The 18,950-nt window shown below is 41.2% G+C and overlaps 1 protein-coding gene across 2 annotated transcripts; it reads right to left on the reverse strand.

Moving 5' to 3' along the window:
• Nucleotides 1-3,103: 3,103 nt before the first annotated feature.
• On the reverse strand, nt 3,104-7,252 carry LOC129860782 (probable G-protein coupled receptor 173). 2 transcript variants are annotated; one of them, XM_055931518.1, is made up of 2 exons: nt 6,855-7,252; nt 3,104-4,553 (listed from the first exon to the last, which is right to left on the reverse strand). In XM_055931518.1, the coding sequence occupies exon 2, from the start codon at nt 4,350-4,352 to the stop codon at nt 3,150-3,152; it is 1,203 nt and encodes a 400-aa protein (XP_055787493.1). In that variant the 5' UTR covers nt 4,353-4,553; nt 6,855-7,252; the 3' UTR covers nt 3,104-3,149. The 2 variants fall into 2 exon arrangements, with proteins under 2 accessions (XP_055787493.1, XP_055787494.1); XM_055931519.1 differs by lacking the exon at nt 6,855-7,252 and adding an exon at nt 5,812-6,846.
• Nucleotides 7,253-18,950: the final 11,698 nt, after the last annotated feature.

Consider the following 18,950-nt stretch of genomic DNA (forward strand, 5'->3'; position numbering starts at 1 on the left):
CTGGGCCTTACAGAAGAGTGGCCAGAAAAAAAACATTGCTTAAAGAAAAAAATAAGCAAACATGTTTGGTGTTCGCCAAAAGGCATGTGGGAGACTCCCCAAACATATGGAAGAAGGTACTCTGGTCAGATGAGACTAAAATTGAGCTTTTTGGCCATCAAGGAAAACGCTATGTCTGGCACAAACCCAACACATCTCACCACCATGCTTCACTGTGGCATGTTTTTCATTGGCAGGGACTGGGAAACTGATCAGAATTGAAGGAATAATGGATGGTGTTAAATACAGGGAAATTCTTGAGGGAAACCCGTTTCAGTCTTCCAGAGATTTGAGACTGGGAAAGAGGTTCACCTTCCAGCAGGACAATGACACTAAGCATACTGCTAAAGCAACACTTGAGTGGTTTAAAGGGGAAACATTTAAATGTCTTGGAATGACCTAGTCAAAGCCCAGACCTCAATCCAATTGAGAATCTGTGGTATGACTTAAAGAATGCTGTACAGCAGCGGAACTCATCCAACTTGAAAGAGCTGGAGCAGTTTGCCTTGAAAAATGGGCAAAAATCCCAGTGGCTAGATGTGCCAAGCTCATAGAGACATACCCCAAGACACTTGCAGCTGTAATTGCTGCAAAAGGTGGTTCTACAAAGCATTGACTTTGGGGGGGTGAATAGTTATGCACGCTCAAGTTATCTGTTTTTTAGTTCTATTTGTTTGTTTCACAAAAAATAATTTGCATCTTCAAAGTGGTAGGCATGTTGTGTAAATAAAATGACACGAAAAAATATATATATATTTTATTTCCAGGTTGTAAGGCAACAAAATAGGAAAAATGTCAAGGGGGTGAATACTTTCACAAGCCACTGTAAACTTTTCATTTGATGTAATTGTCTGCTGAACAATTTGTATAAAACTGGCATGTGTTGAAAGTTGAAAGGTGTGTTTTTAATATGTATGAAAATGCAGACTTTTCCATGACTTTTTGGATTAGGAGCCGTTGATTAGTGATGGGGGTGTATCGATAGTTCCATATTGGGATATTATTTTTGCTGATATAAATCGTATCGTTTTGACAATATTGCAATATTCTTTGCTCTAGTTGGCTGTACCTGTACCAAAATGCCAGCAGTTTCCCATCATAGCTTGTTCTCCATCTTCTTTTTAGATAGGGAGCTAAAATGTTTTCAGCACTTTTATTTCCATAACTGATCAAAACTCATTTTGCAATAAAATCACATTATCAAATCGCAATACATATAGAATCGTGAGAATCTCAATACATATTGTATTGGCACCTAAGTATATCGTATCGTGAGGTCCCTGGTAATTCCCAGCCCTACCGTTGACAGAGACATTTTAAAGAGCTTTCTTGTGACTGCAATTCAATAGGCTGGTTAAAACCATGAATTACACAGTTGTAGGACTGTCATTCATGTGTGAAGCCTCACATTCATTGATGGATATACTCTGTCCCCTCAGAGGTTGTGCTGGGTTGTTTAAGTCAGACTGACAAAATTGTAGGACCTCTTCCCAGTGTGAGATCTTATGTAATTTGACCAGGGGCCGTAATCCATATGTATCACGCGTCTCAGAGTAGGAGTGCTGATTTAGGATCAGTTTTGCCTTTTAGATCACACTGAGTAAGATTACATGGAGGGAGGGGGGGGGGACCTGAACTTAGATCAGCACTTCTACTCTGAGATACGTTGTACATACTGCCCCAGACCTTCCCTACAGGATGTCATTCAGTGACCAAAGCTACACTGTATATTGAGCATTACTAGGTGATCTTGGTCCATATCTTTCTGTAAATAAAACATGCCTTTTTCTTAAGAATGTACAACTGGCAAAATAAAATGAATATTTTATTATACCAACTGCATGTTGAGCTCAATTTGTGTTGTGTTTCTCAAATTGCTTAGAATATGGATCCCATAGCAACTGACGTCAGCAGCCAGATCAAAATGCATCAAAAGTAGACTTTATTGGTGAGTGGGGAAAAAACAATCCCTTTAAATACTGTACAACAGGATATCTTAGAAAACAATGCCAGACCCCTCGAATATTTTTAAACCCCATTTCACTTCTCAGTTGGTTTTTCAATGTCAAAACATTTGCAAACTTCAGTCTGGGAACCATAAAAAAATGTTGTAAAGCATGCTACTTTGTTGCTCTCTGCCTTTAGAAAGGGTTGTCTTTGAACAAGGGAATGTTTAGACATATTTAAGTCAAATCATTGGCACTGAATTCCAAACATTACTCTTGTTGAAATTAGTGAATGTCATTAGATTTGTATGATTATTTGGAATATAGAAGGCACAAACTTGTGCCCAGGTTATATTGGTGGTTCCCTGATGGTTAAAGATGTTTTTTTTTAATCATATGGGTCCTATTACAATTCACATGAGATTCTTTCCAATCTAGACTCATTATCCATTTGCAGCTGATGATAACCTATGCTTTGCTTTTTTGGTGACAGTTGCAATCCCCTCCATTGAACTAGAGAAAATCACTGTTAATAGTTTTGAAATTTTCAGCCATATAAATGAGAATCTATGGATAATGTTAATTACCAAGTATTACTACAAACCTGCTTCTCATACTGCATGTACACATGATATGTACATTACATATGAAACAAAGTCATAATTCATTTGCAAAAATAGTAGCATCTGATAAACATTATCTTTACCAAAAAAAAGTCAGATAGCCATTTCAATATAATACAAACAAAACACACCGATCCCACCACCATCACTCGATGCAGTAGAGCAGGGGTGTCAAACTCATTTTGCCCCAGGGGCCGCATTCGGTCTTCAACGAGGTACAGAGGGCCGCACTGAAAATTGTTTATATTTCCTCTGTGTCAAAATAGTCTATCCATATATATATTTTTTCCCCCGATGCTCCCTGACTGTCTAGCTTTCATTTCGGTGATGACTGGACCCAGTCAAGAAACCTTATGAATGTAGGTCCATTATCATTTCTACACAGTTTCGATATGGGTTTAGTCATTTTAAAGTATATTGAGTTTGTTTCCCCCCCCAAAAAAAGTTTTTCTAAAAATACATTGTACATTGGAATTGAATTGGAACCCCCCCCCCCCCCCCCCCCCACGGGCCGTATGTTTGACACCCCTGCAGTAGTGCATCATGTGATGGTGAACACCAACAGCTCATGGCGGTGCAGCTGTTGGTGTTGTCTAGTCCTGCTGTAGGTGGGCAGGTGGGCCCTCAGCACTTTCCTCAAGTCCTCATTGAGAAGGAGGCAGATGATGGGGTTGACCCCTGCCTGGGCGAAGCTCATCCACACTGTGATGGAGAGGTACCTGTGTGGGATGGAGCAGGACTTGACAAACACCCTCCAGAAGCAGGCCATTATGTAGGGAGCCCAGAGCACCAGGAACAGCAGGGTGACGATGTAAAACATCCTGCCTAGCCTCCTTTCCGTCCTCACCTCCTCCATGCCCATCAGACGCCGATGCTGCTGGTTGTGCAAAGTCTGCCTGATGCCAAGCAGGGTGGGGGGCATTGGGCCCCGGCCGAAGCCTGCGATCCAGTTGGCCGCTGCCTGGCCCGTGGCTCCTGGTCCATGAAAGGTCCAGTTCTGGCTGATGGCCGGCACTAGCTGGACAGGCTTCATCTTGCGGTGCTTGTATTCAAACAGCAGGAGTTTGGCGTAGAAACCGTGAGTGGCCAGGACCACGACGGCCAGCATGAGCATGAAACCCAGAGTGTCATTGGTCTTAAGGTAGCGGTGCTCAAAAATGCACTGGTCCTCGTCTTGAATGAACTTGTACGTCCCCACGTCAAAGACGGGTGGCGATGCCATGGCGATGGCCAGAGTCCACACCATGCAGATGATGGCAGCGCAGGTCCAGACTGTCATGCGCTTGGTGTAAAAACGGTGATGGGCAATGGCCAGGTAGCGAGTCACAGCCACACAGAACAGCATGAAGGCAGCGTGAAAACAGAAGAGCACAGCCATGAAGGCCACCAGCTTGCAGCTGAAGGTGCTGTAGGTCCACGCGGAGCTGTTGTGGACAGACACCAGGACGAAGGGGAAGCAGGCAGCAGAGCGGACAACATCAGCCAGGCACAGGTCCAGCAGGAAGAAGTAGGGGGCCTTGTGGAGGGCCCGGTCTCGGAGGACCAGCAGAGACACCAGCAGGTTGCCCACCAGGCTAACACAGAGGATCAGGCCCAGGAACACCAGCTTGATGTAGGCGGACACAGCTGCAACCGAGATTCCTTCACTGCTGCTGGTGCTGATGCTGCTGGCCCTTTGTGAAGCCAACACTGCCAGCAGGCTGCCTGGTCCATCAATGCCAAAGATCTGGGTCTGGTTAGACATGCCTCCAGCTCTGTGATTCTAGGGGCGGGGTGCTAGGGTGATTCTCTACCCCTTCTCTCTCACCGACCGATGCCACTCTTCCGCCTCAGGCAGCCCTCCTCTCGTCCGTCCTGGTGGATGTCTCTGTCCCACTTACAGGGAGCTGTGAGGATCCTTTCTACATAACAGACTCATTTGTCCTTTCTCCATTACATCCAGCACCTGTGAACAACGAAACAGACAGACAAAATAAGACAGTGCATTAACACTCACTCCAGGAGGGCACATTTATCCATTTACCAGAGAGCAATCATCTGCATAACAGGCCGTCATATGTTTTTCAGACCGATTTCGATGCATAAAAACAACAAAGAAAATAAAAACATGGCTTCTCAGAAGCGTGTGTTGGGCAACAGTGAAGATATCTCCGCCTTACTGTCTTTCTATGGCTGGGATCAAATCAGCAGTTCTCCAGCATGCCAGCTCCTTGGCTCTCTCAGTAATTACCTTGCCCGTTGCTAAGATACAACAGCTCACATACTTTGTGCAAGTGTGGGTGTTTGAGTGCATGCATGGGGATGTATAGGGGATGGAGCAGAGCAGAGCACAACCAAGCAGATCAAATAAGACAGACAGCATTAGCTTCCAACTAATTCACATTCTAAATGTGAAAATAGTGTTTGTGCCAAAAAAAGTGTACTCCAAATTGATCTTGTAATTAAAAGGACACTGTAAATGGAAATTAAATTATCATTATAGCTGAACAAAAGAGTTGGAAGGCAGATGCGGGTTTCTGAGCGTGTCTGAGAGTGAGTGTTTCACCTGTTGACTTCAAGGAATATAAATGATTCCCTAATATTTGAATACACAGGCCTCCCAGACTGGGAGGTCTTAACATAATAATAATATAACAAGGAAATGTCTACATAGCATGCAGGGAATTTTCTACACATTTGAATACCCTGACTCAAGCATGTTTCAACTTAATTGTAGAAGGAGCAGGTACCATAAAGAAATGTAACTAACTAGGCCGCGGGAATTCATTGTTGTGCCCAGCGAGCAAATATTCAGCACAATGGACAGCGCCACATCAGCGCGAACCAAAACAAAGGATTGATCGCAGATTTCAGCACCACTGTCACTGTATAGAGCCGTGCCCAGGAAACTCATGATAACAACGCACCTGTTAATAGGGCTGGGCCTGCATGGAGGCACTAAATACATTGAAGATTATTGCAATACTGCTCTCATCGCAATTAAGACTGTGTAGATGCATGTCATCTTAATCACATGCCTTGGCTACTAATGACTAGCTTTGATAAAAGACATATTTCTGCATGAACACACATCACTTCATCACTGCATTGACTCTTGACCTGTTTTAAGTAATGCCCTGTGAACATCCAGCATGGGAAAGAGATATAAGGTGCATCGTCATGTCACATTTAGATTATTTGCTTCATATACAGAAATAACTTACCTTCGATTTCTGGGATACAGTGTTGGAGAAGCTACAATGTTTCACACCGGAAGAAAATTAAGAAATGAAGCTACACTAAAGCTACCGTTAAGAAAAATGTCGTTTACTGAACTAAATAAAGTTACTTTGAAAAAGTAGTTAATGACAGCCAAACTACAAAAAAATATATCTAAATCTGAAATGTCATAGACTACAAATTGCAAGACAGATCACTCTGGAGTCAGATGTTAACAGGATGTGTGATTTAGCCTGTTACACACAAAAACTACGTTTTAAGTGAGAATTAGGCAGGTCTAATGCTGAAAAAGAAAGTAAATTATTGCCTACTTCACCCATATTTTCTTGTTTTTATTGCAAAAAATGAAGTGTGTAGTTCCAGTAGTTAGCTGCACCGCTACATGGCAAAAAAATACTACTGAAAACACTACCAATATTTTTATTTAGTTCAACTACCACCAAGTCACTGCAAAATGTAGTTAAATGAGTTGAATTACATGCAGGCTTTAGTTCACTACTCCCTAACACTGCTAGGATATGTAAAGATGCGGGAATCCTCCAACACATTCTCCAGTCAATATTGAAACCACCACACTCAAGATAGGCTATGTCTGTCCTCTCTGAGCGATTACACAATTGGGTTGGGCCACAGGTAGCATAACGTTTACTGGGCCTCTTAAGCATAAGTTTCACACAGACACAGACCAAAGGACGTGTCACATTTTCGTTTCCATAATTTCATGTCATTTGCACTATCATCGGGTAGGCTATTGTTGCGTCAGATCCGAGGTAAATATAGTCTAAAGACAATTTAGGAGAGGTAACAGTAACAGCACGTAGGCTAACCTCCATAGCCTGCAATACAATCTTCCTCTATATCGTCAGATCCAAATCTTAGATATTCATACCCATAAACGTAAATTGAAATATCGAGTTTCCCTCGACTAACGTCTTGACGCCCCTTGACGCATATCCACAGTCTTCAAAATAACCTCGATGAATCTCTATTTTCATGATGTAGAAGCAAACGCTGTGCATTTATTTACCCAGTAATTTGCAGCCAGTCTGTGTTGTTGTCCGGTGAAGGTCCACATTCCATGTGTCTGCCTGGCGGACGATGGGAGCGCATTTGATTTGTCATAGGCTATTGAAAATGACAAAAATGTGCATTCATATCGCATTTTTAGTCAACAAAGGTACGGTCAAAATAAAAACGTTTGGATGTTTAAATTAATGATTTTAAAGTAATCCCAATTAAATGGCTGCGTCTGCCTTCGTGGATGCTGTTCGCGAGGTTCATCAGTTCTATTCCACTCGGTACCCTTGCTCGTTATTGTTATTTTATTGTGTTACTATTTCCTTTTTATTTAGCAAATATCTTTCTTATTTTTAACTGTGCATTGTTGGGGATGGGCTCGTAAGTAAGCATTTCACGGTAAAGTCAACACCTGTTGTATTCGGCGAATGTGACCAATACATTTTGATTTAAATTTGATTTGAATCACCTATCAGAATCATAATAATCTTTATTTGCCAAGAAGCCACATTTGCATGTACCAGGAATTCCCTCTATATGTAAAAGGTCAAATGTCATGACGTCGGAATGGCAATGCACTGTGACCTTAAACAACCTGGTCTCTATTCTGTACTTATATTAGAGACACACCATTTACATTTTGTATGGTATGTATTCATTTGTGATTACAATTCGTATGATATGTTAAGTATTGCAATTTGTACAATACCGTGAAACGTATATTAATAGCCTTGGCATTCATTTGCTAATTAAGGTTAGGTTTAGGGGAGGGTTAGCTAAAATGGTTAGGGTTAGGGGAAGGGTTATCTGAAAGGGTTAGGGTTAGCTAACATGCTAAGTAGTAAATTAAATAAAGTGGGACATGATGAGACTTGAACACGCAACATTTGGGTTGCTAGACTTTCGCATTATACGACCACTCATTCACCTTGTCCAACCACCCTCCCTACGTTTTTGCCTTAAGTAACCTTCTGTCTTATGTAACCATACCATACGTAACATATCATACTAATTTGAGTGTCCCGGATTTACATTTACTATGTTATGTCTAGTCTATGAGACCAGGCTGCCTTAAAATGAATCAGTACTGAATAATACCTATGTAATTTGGCCCAACAGTAATTATAAAACACATGAATAAGAGTTTCTTTATTACAATTAAAATATCATAAAAATTAGATCCTTTTTAGCTGCACAATTGTAAGTTAACAAGCATTATCCAAAGAGTGTGTAGCTCTCTGTGTAGTTAACCACAACATTCGCTGGGAGCAAGATCTGTCCTGTTTTTTGTATTTTTCAGCTGTTAAATGAATTGCTATTTTGCAGAGGGGGCATAGCAGCAGGAAGTAGGGGTGCTGAGGGTACTGCAGCAAAAAAAAAATTTTTTTGTAATATACATTAACAAAAATATATATTTTTGGGGAAAAAATATATTTTTCACAAAAGTAGTGCAGTGGGCCTTTACTAGTATTATCGGATGATATAGACATCTGTAGCATGGGCAACAAAAAAAACATATTTTCAGCAACTCTGCTTAGGCAATAATAGGTCGTTATATAATTAAGAACAGTATCTTGCAGGATTCAATAGTTGGAATTGTAAGAGCTTTGACCTGTCCCTTCCTCTGGGATTGTCATTCTCATGGAATCCAGACAGAACAAGACCCTGTCCTCAAACATTTACACCAAAAGGTGCAAAGACACAAAACATCCACATCAAATTAAATATATTTATTGATCAAATAACAAGGAAAACAACCACTTTTTGTGCAGTATTAATTTACCATCCTTACAAACCCATTAATGCAAATGTGCATTACTGTCATGCACATAGCCGGGTCATCTAGGTTTGTACCTATAGACTTTCCATCACCATGAAGAAAAACTACGCGCAATACAGTAATTGAGCATATTGAGACATCAAATGTTTTGTAATGATGTGATGTGGCTCAGATGGTAGAACATGACACTTGCAATGCTAGGGTTGTGGGTTCAATTCCCATGGGGGATCAGTACAAAAATGTATGCACTCACTATTGTAAGTTGCTCTGGATAAGAGATACTACACAAAAAAGTTATGAATAGACCATTTCAGTTTTCACGAACAGTAGAATAAGTTGCATTTGCAAAGTATTTCAAGAAACTGAAAAACACACAATACCAGTCAAAAGTTTGGAAACACCTACTATTCAAGGGTTTTTCTTTATTTGTACTTTTTTTTACATTGTAGAATAATAGTGAAGACATCACAACAATGAAATAACACATATGGAATCATGTAGTAACCAAAAAAGTGTTAAACAAATCAAAATGTATTTTATATTTGAGATTCTTCAAAGTACCCACCCTTTGCCTTGATGACAGCTTTGCACACTCTTGGCATTATATCAACCAGCTACATGAGGTCGTCACCTGGAATGCATTTCAATTCAAGTTCTGGCCTGGTTTAGATCTTATCTGTCGGAAAGATATCACTTTGTCTCTGTGAATGGTTTGTCCTCTGACAAATCAACTGTACATTTCGGTGTTCCTCAAGCTTCCGTTTTAGGACCACTATTGTTTTCACTATATATTTTACCTCTTGGGGATGTCATTCGAAAACATAATGTTAACTTTCACTGCTATGCGGATGACACACAGCTGTACATTTCAATGAAACATGGTGAAGCCCCAAAATTGCCCTCGCTAGAAGCCTGTGTTTCAGACATAAGGAAGTGGATGGCTGAAAACGTTCTACTTTTAAACTCGGACAAAACAGAGATGCTTGTTCTAGGTCCCAAGAAACAAAGAGATATTCTGTTAAATCTGACAATTAATCTTGATGGTTGTAAAGTCGTCTCAAATAAAACTGTGAAGGACCTCGGCGTTACTCTTGACCCTGATCTCTCTTTTGACGAACATATCAAGACTGTTTCAAGGACAGCTTTTTTCCATCTACGTAACATTGCAAAAATCAGAAATTTTCTGTCCAAAAATGATGCAGAAAAATTAATCCATGCTTTTGTTACTTCTAGGTTAGACTACTGTAATGCTCTACTTTCCAGCTACCCGGATAAAGCATTAAATAAACTTCAGTTAGTGCTAAATACGGCTGCTAGAATCCTGACTAGAACCAAGAAATTTGATCATATTACTCCAGTGCTAGCTTCCCTACACTGGCTTCCTGTTAAGGCAAGGGCTGATTTCAAGGTTTTACTGTTAAACCTATAAAGCGTTACATGGGCTTGCTCCTACCTATCTTTCCGAGTTGGTCCTGCCGTACATACCTACACGTGCGCTACGGTCACAAGACGCAGGCCTCCTAATTGTCCCTAGAATTTCTAAGCAAACAGCTGGAGGCAGGGCTTTCTCCTATAGATCTCCATTTTTATGGAATAGTCTGCCTACCCATGTGAGAGACGCAGACTCGGTCTCAACCTTCAAGTCTTTACTAAAGACTTATCTCTTCAGTAGGTCATATGATTGAGTGTAGTCTGGCCCAGGAATGTGAAGGTGAACGGAAAGGCTCTGGAGCAACGAACCGCCCTTGCTGTCTCTGCCTGGCCGGTTCCCCTCACTCCACTGGGATTCTCTGCCTCTAACCCTATTACATGGGCTGAGTCACTGGCTTACTGGTGCTCTTTCATGCCGTCCCTAGGAGGGGTGCGTCACTTGAGTGGGTTGAGTTACTGACGTGATCTTCCTGTCTGGGTTGGCGCCCCCCCTTGGTTTGTGCTGTGGTGGAGATCTTTGTGGGTTATACTCGGCCTTGTCCCAGGATGGTAAGTTGGTGGTTGAAGGTATCCCTCTAGTGGTGTGGGGGCTGTGCTTTGGCAAAGTGGGTGGGGTTATATCCTTCCTGTTTGGCCCTGTCCGGGGGTATCATCAGATGGGGCCACAGTGTCTCCTGACCCCTCCTGTCTCAGCCTCCAGTATTTATGCTGCAGTAGTTTGTGTCGGAGGGCTAGGGTCAGTTGGTTATATCTGGAGTACTTCTCCTGTCTTATCCGGTGTCCTGTGTGAATTTAAGTATGCTCTCTCTAATTCTCTCCTTCTCTCTTTCTTTCTCTCTCCGGAGGACCTGAGCCCTAGGACCATGCGTCAGGACTACCGGGCATGATGACTCCTTGCTGTCCCCAGTCCACCTGGCCTTGCTGTTGTTCCAGTTTCAACTGTTCTGCCTGCGGCTATGGAACCCTGACCTGTCCACCGGACGTGCTACCTGTCCCAGACCTGTTTTCAACTCTCTAGAGACCGCAGGAGCGGTAGAGATACTCTTAATGATCGGCTATGAAAAGCCAACTGACATTTACTCCTGATTATTATTTGACCATGCTGGTCATTTATGAACATCTTGGCCATGTTCTGTTATAATCTCCACCCGGCACAGCCAGAAGAGGACTGGCCACCCCTCATAGCCTGGTTCCTCTCTAGGTTTCCTCCTAGGTTTTGGCCTTTCTAGGGAGTTTTTCCTAGCCGCCGTGCTTCTACACCTGCATTGCTTGCTGTTTTGGGTTTTAGGCTGGGTTTCTGTACAGCACTTCGAGATATTAGCTGATGTAATGCGTTAATGCGTTTGAGCCAATCAGTTGTGTTGTGACAAGGTAGGGGTGGTATACAGAAGATAATCCTATTTAGTAAAATACCAAGTCCATATTATGGCAAGAACAGCTCAAATAAGCAAAGCCCTATTATTTCATAGTTTTGATGTCTCCACTATTCTACAATGTAAAAAAAATATATATAATAAAGAAAAACCCTGGAATGAGTAGGTGTCCAAACTTTTGACTGGTACTGTCTATCAAACAGGTATTTTTATATTCCACAAGTATTATCAGATTAACTGTTTTGTACAGATAATTATCAGACACAAGTTACAAATGGTGGTAAACGCTAATATATTTAGTTTCCTTTTTTTCACAAAAGTAGTGCACTGGGCCTTTATTTGTCCTATATTAGCAGACAAAAAAAAATGTTTTGTTGTTTCTCAGTAGCCACCTAGCAATTTCATGAATTTTGCCTTTAGCTAGGTAGGTTCACAATCTCCCAACCTCAACTAGGTACCTAGCCATTTCAGGCGATAATCAAGTTAGAGTAGCTTGTCTGTAAAGGTTGTCGTAGTCGTTCTCCTCCTCAGACGAGGAGGAGCATGGATCGGACCAAGATGCGGAGTAGTAGGTATTCATGTTTTAATGACAAACCAACAAACACTACAAATTAACAAAACAACAAACGTGACTAACCTGCAACAGTCCTGTGTGGCCCAAACGCTGACACAAGAACAAACACCCACAAAACACCAGTGAAACCCTGGCTGCCTTAGTATGACTCTCAATCAGAGACAAACAGTACACACCTGTCTTTGATTGAGAATCATACCAGGCCGAACACAAAAACCCAACATAGAAATAGAAAACATAGACTGCCCACCCAAAACTCACGCCCTGACCAATAAACACATACAAAACAAGAGAAAACAGGTCAGGAACGTGACATTGTCTAACTATTTTAGCTGGCATGCCTGCTGGCAAGGTTCCTAGACTTTAGAAAATACTAAAATTGCTTTATTTCTTGGGTTATGATACTATTTACCAGTGTTGCAGTTGTACTAGACTCCTAAGAATCAATTAAATATGCATAATTACAGAGATGCTTAGATAACCTTTTTAAAAAAACAGAATTAGGTGTAATTATTATGGCTCTAGATTGAAGGAAAAATCTGTTTCAGGTGTTTGGGGCTTGGTGATCTGACCCTCTGATGATCTTCTTGATAGACATCCCAGTGTTTTTGAGGAAATCGGAAACGATGACTCCTCATCCACCGTAGTAGCGTCTTCCTCATTTGAACTGCTAGTACCTTCTTGGGTCAGGGTCATCGATAGGGTTGCAAAGGGTCGGAAACTTTCCTGTAAATTTTCAGAATTCTTCTGGACATTTTCCATGGGAATTTTGCTTAAATTATTTTTTTTAAATTGCTTATAACAGTGAACCTTTTTTTGTGGGATACACATAAGCCAATTCTAGGTCTTGTGGAATATTTTGGTTAAACTATCCCCAATTCAATGGAATTGCAAACCATCTACATGCACAGTGCATTCCATCACATGTAAAGCTGATTCTCAAGATCTTGCACACTAATGAGATGCTATTTAGCCCACACTACTACATTGTCTGAGCCAAGGACTACATGCTTTCTGGTAAGTTTTGATTACAATACTCAGTGGGGTGAATATATTTTATATGACATACATGATATTTTTGCAAACTAGTAAATAGTAGCCTACAGCAAAGTGTGTTTAAATAATTTCTAACTTGTTAACAATTTCTGCTAGTTAGTTTTTGATACCATGTGGGTTTTAACTTGCTTGAGCCTGCTAACTGAGGAGTGTTAATTCACCTGTTTTCATACATGTTTCATGTTAAAACATTTATCTTACAAAGGAGTTGTTTAATCTAACTGCTTAACTATTTATCTGTACATGGAATTGTATTTATTTATTTTTTACAAGAAAATGCCACGGACACTATCGGATGTGTGGAGATATTTCACTGCAGCTAATGTAGAAGGAAAAGCAGTGTACATTTGCAAATACTGTGCCAAATCATATGTGAAGAATGCAGCAAAGATGCAGAATCATCTGGGCATGTGCATAAAGTTCCTTCAGCGCTCACAACAAGCAACCTCTGACAAAAGTCCCTCTACTTCTATTCGAGGTGAAAATGATGAATCAGACACCTTATCGATAGCAACAGCTCATGGTCCTCCTCGAATCAGATGTTTTTTTGACTCAATGGAGGAACGAAGTCAGAGAAATGCTGATGAATGTCTTGCTCGAGCTGTGTATGCAACTGGTTCACCTCAATGCTCACAGGGAATATGTATTGGAAGAGATTTCTGAATGTTCCTCACCCAGCATACACCCCTCCAACCAGACATGCTTTATCTACTCATTTGCTGGATGCAGAGTTAAACAGAGTTCAAGTGAAGGTCAAGCAAATCATAGAGAAAGCAGACTGTACTGCAATCATCTCTGATGGGTGGTCGAATGTTCGTGGGCAAGGAATAATGAACCCTATCATCTCCACCCCTCAACCAGTATTCTACAAGAGCACAAACACAAGGGACAACAGACATACCGGTCTCTACATTGCAGATGAGCTGAAGGAAGTCATCAATGACCTTGGACCACAGAAGGTATTTGCACTGGTGACTGACAATGCTGCGAACATGAAGGCTGCTTGGTCTAAAGTGGAGGAATCCTACCCTCACATCACACCCATTGGCTGTGCTGCTCATGCATTGAATCTGCTCCTCAAGGACATCATGGCACTGAAAACAATGGATGATGTTGGGTGGTCCTTTGCATGTGGTGATGTAAGTTTCCTTTAACAATCAGTCTTCCAGATAGATGACACAGACACAGGAACCTTGGTATAAAACTCTTTAGTAATAAAATGCAATTGCAGACAGAGATTCACATACAGAGTACCTCAGTGGTCTATAGTAAGATCTGTGTGGCGAAACAGGAGACAACGCTCTTTATACAACATACCGTCAATCATATCTTAACATTGTTGCATTGGATTAGATACAAAGTATCTAAGATGAGAAAAACATGTCTAGACTTTGGTTTTTCACTCTACTATCTTGGCCTTGAGGCTGCATGACTATCAGCAGGTGCTTTAGTTGTCAGCCTGAGGAGTAAAGTAGTACATCTCCATTACCCAGTATTTTTCCATCATTGCACATTGCAAGCATACAAAGGTTATCACATATATACAGTAATCATGGCATTGGTGTCCCCATGAGTGACATAACACTGAGCCAATCACGGCGCAACTAGAGAACATTACCAATCCATACGCTCTGTATTTTCCACTGGCTGCCCCACCACCACAGAAAGCACCGAGCTAGGCTGAAACACCTGCATTTTGGAGCCCCCTTACTCAAGAAAGCAAAAAAGAGACCAAGTTTGTATGCTGCTTTATTAACTAAATATTTTTTTTATTTTGACATTATTTGCAAACTGATATGTGACACATATTAATGCCAAGATAACATGCAAAACAGGCACACACAAAAAATTATGTACACATGTATTTTTTATTTTATTATTTTTGCTAAACAGTGGTGCCCTGAATGCCCTGAATGACGGGTTGCCACTGGTCTATATAAGGTCCCACAGTTGGCAGTGCATGTCAGAGTAAGAACTAAGCTATTAGGTCGAAGGAAGTGTCTGCAAAGCTCCAAGACAGGATTGTGTCGAGGCACAGATCTGGGGAAGGGTACCAAAACATTTCTGCAGCATTGAAGGTCCCCAAGAACACAGTGGCCTCCATCATTCTTAAATGGAAGTTGGTAGTAGGTGCCAAGCGCACCGGTTTGTGTCAAGAACTGCAACACTGCTGGGTTTTTTAAACTCAAAAGTTTCCCATGTGTTTCAAGAATGGTCCACCACCCAAAGCACAAATTCAACTCCATCTTTCATTGAATCAGATGGCTTATTCATCACAAAACCATTTGATGCTGCCAATTATTTTTATGCTTATTTCATTGGCAAAGTGGGCAAATTTAGGCAGGAAATGCCCACCATGAACAGTGAGCAATTGTATTCATGCATAAAAAAACGAATAATGAAAGAAAAGCAGTGCAAGTTTGAATTTTGTAAAGTTAGTGGGAGAGGTGTAAAAAATAATGTTATCAATAATGTCAAACCTCCTGGCATTGGCAATTTAGATGGAAAGCTACTGAGGATGGTAGCTGACTCTATAGCCACTCCTATCTGTCATATTTTTAATCTGGGCCTAGAGGAAAGTCTTTGTCCTCAGGTCTGGAGGGAAGCCAAAGTAATTACGCTACCCAAGAGTGGTAAAGCAGCCACTACTGGTTCTAACAGCAGACCTAAAAGCATGCTGTCAGCATGCTTAGCAAACTGTTGGAAAAATGGTGACCAAATACAATGCTATTTCTCTGTAAACAAATATAACAGACTTTCATCATGCTTATAGAGAAGGGCACTCAACATGTACTGCACTGACACAAATTACTGATGATTGGTTAAAAGAAATTGATAATAATACGATTGTGGGAGCTGTACTGTTAGATTTCAGTGCAGCCTTTGATATTATTGACCATAACCATGTAAAGTGTGGTGTCAAACATGTAAAGTGTGGGGTTCCGCAGGGCAGCTCTCTAGGCCCTCTACTCTTTTCTAGTTTTTACCAATGACCTGCCATTGGCATTAAACAAAGCATGTGTGTCCATGTATGCTGATGACTCAACCATATACGCATCAGCAAGCACAGCTAATGAAGTCACTGAAACCCTTAACAAAGAGTTGCAGTCTGTTTTGGAATGGGTGGCCAGTAATAATCTGGTCCTGAACATCTCTAAAACTAAGAGCATTGTATTTGGTACAAATCATTCCTTAAGTGCTAGACCTCAGCTGAATCTGGTAATGTATGGTGTGGCTGTTGAACAAGTTGAGGAGACTAAATTACATGGTGTTACCTTAGATTGTAAACTGTCATGGTCAAAACATATAGATTCAATGGTTGTAAAGATGGGGAGAGGGCAAGCTGTAATAAAGAGATGCTCTGCTTTTTTGACACCACACTCCAAAAAGCAAGGCTCTAGTTTTGTCTAATCTTAATTATTTCCAGTAGTGTGGTCCAGTGCTGCAAGGAAAGACCTAGTTATGCTGCAGCTAGCCCAGAACAGAGCGGCATGTTTTGCTCTTAATTGTAATCAGAGGGCTGATATAAATACTATGCATGCCAGTCTCTCTTGGCTAAGAGTTGAGGAGAGACTGACTGCATCACTTCTTCTTTTTATAAGAAACAATGTGTTGAAAATCCCAAATTGTTTGCATAGTCAACTTACACACAGCTCTGACACACACACTCCTCCCACCAGACATGCCACCAGGGGTATTTTCAAATCCAGAACAAATTCAAGAAAGCGTACAGTATTATATAGAGCCCTTATTACATGGCACTTCCTTCTACCTCATATTGCTCAAATAAACAGAAAACCTGGTTTCAAAAAACAGATAAAGCAACTTCTCGCAGCACAACACATCTCCCCTATTTGACCTAGATAGTTGGTGTGTATCCATTGATAGGTAGGCTACGTGTGCCTTTAAAAAAAATATATGTGTGCCTTTTATTTAAATGTATGTCTTTGAGCTGTTCTTGTCTATTGATGTTCTGTATTATGTCATTCTGTATTATGCTTCATGTTTTGTGTTGACTCCAGGAAGATTAGCTGCTGCTTTTGCAACAGCTAATGGGGATCCTAATCAAATAACAATACATCCATACAACTTGACAAACTGTGGGAAGCATTGGAGTCAACATGGGCCAGTATCCCAGTGGAGTGCATTCGGCACCTTGTAGAGTACATGCCCCAACGAATTGAGGCTGTTCTGAGGGAATACTAAGTGTATAATCGTCAGGTAAGAAATATGGATTAATGATTCCCCAATCAGGGGGGCAGAGAGCTGCAGCAACAATGGATAAAGCATATCAGCCTCAGTGGATTTTTTTTTACATCAGTCTTATGCAAGGCATCTAGTAGCACATCACAGGTAGTAAATTGTTCAAATGAAAACAAAGATTCACTAGAAGTTGACCGGTTAACTGCAGAGTCAGCTAGAGGCTGGGAGTGGGAAGAGCAGTCGATTGACTGACCAGGTTCAATTATTTGAGTTTCTTCAAAATAAAAGATCTGCCGAAATAAAAGGCTGGTTAAAAGCATTACTTATCCTATACTTCTCAGTAATGATGCCAGAGTCAGACAGACTTGCTTAGGCATTGTAAAGTTAGGTAAAATGTGTTTTATATTGGATATTCAGTTCTCTCTTATCAATAGCTATTGAACCAAGCATGCCACGACAATGAACATTCTATTTAATGAATCAGGGGATGTGTGGGAATTTGTTTTATTCGGATTTCAATCTTTCAAAAACGTAATATTGGAATAGTGCATAGTGGAATCTGTGATACTGCTAAAGAACAAAGACTGGAAAAGAGAGAGGGAGAAACTTAGTGTGTCAGACACATACTCACAAAACCGTTCTTGTTCCCTTTCTCACTCACTCACATACTTGTATGTGCAACAGTCCAGTGTTTAAGGGGAGCTCACCCAATCTATTTTGGCCACTTTGTGCCTCCGTCTGCGGCGTTTGTGTCTGCACATTAGCTGAGAAGAGGAGCTCTGCTCTGTGGGGATGCTGCGTCTGAGACACAATACAATGTAATCTTTAATAGTCCATTATACAGAGACAATGGAAATGTGGTGACTTTTGCTGTCACAGTACCCAGCCCAACACACAACATACACGACTGGGGAACAGCACAGGGTCAACCGCACAAAACATCCAATGGAAGATATTGGCCGCGTTCGAGAGGATCAAAACCACAATGTATCAAGGGGAAATTGTGACTGACTGACCTACAAACAATAATGAGTGAAATGTGATATGATGAAAGATGATCTGTAGATCAGACAGTCGGCAGTCGCCTGCAGTCCTTTTGATGCTCTCGAACACATGGATTGGGTTCGAGAGCATCTAACAACATTTTATAGTCATCCAATGTCTGCCATGTTTTTGGATTACATGATGATGTCATTGCTGCTTGGTTTACACTAGTTGCCACAGCCACCAAATCATAATTGTGGTTAAACCCCGCCTATTTCTCTTCTTAAAATCGTATTTTAAACCTTGACTCTAATCTTTACCACACTGCTAACCTTAAATGAAGACCAAAAAGAGAATGTTTGTTTTCATACATTTTTACTATACTGCCAGGGTCTGCCTGTGGTTACTAGTGACAACTAGAACTAGACCCAGAGTGGCGCAGCAGTCTAAGGCACTGCATCGCAGTGCTAGAGGCTTCACTAATGACCTGGGTTCGATCCTGGGCTGTATCACATCCGGCTGTGATCGGGAGTACCATAGGGTGGCGCACAATTGGCCCAGCGTCGTCCGGGTTTGGCTAGGGGGGCTTTACAAGTAGGCTGTCATTGTAAATAAGAATTTGTTCTTAAATAGTTAAATAAAGATTCAAATAAAAACAACCTTGCTGCTCCCTAGTTGCCACAAATAAATAAATGCTGCCTATTT

Source organism: Salvelinus fontinalis, chromosome 8 (assembly GCF_029448725.1).
Source record: "Salvelinus fontinalis isolate EN_2023a chromosome 8, ASM2944872v1, whole genome shotgun sequence".
NCBI classification, from domain to species: domain Eukaryota; kingdom Metazoa; phylum Chordata; class Actinopteri; order Salmoniformes; family Salmonidae; genus Salvelinus; species Salvelinus fontinalis.

Bases quoted from the DNA above. Each gene is read 5' to 3' on its own strand.
- LOC129860782 (XM_055931518.1), bottom strand. From the start codon at position 4,352: ATGTCTAACCAGACCCAGATCTTTGGCATTGATGGACCAGGCAGCCTG.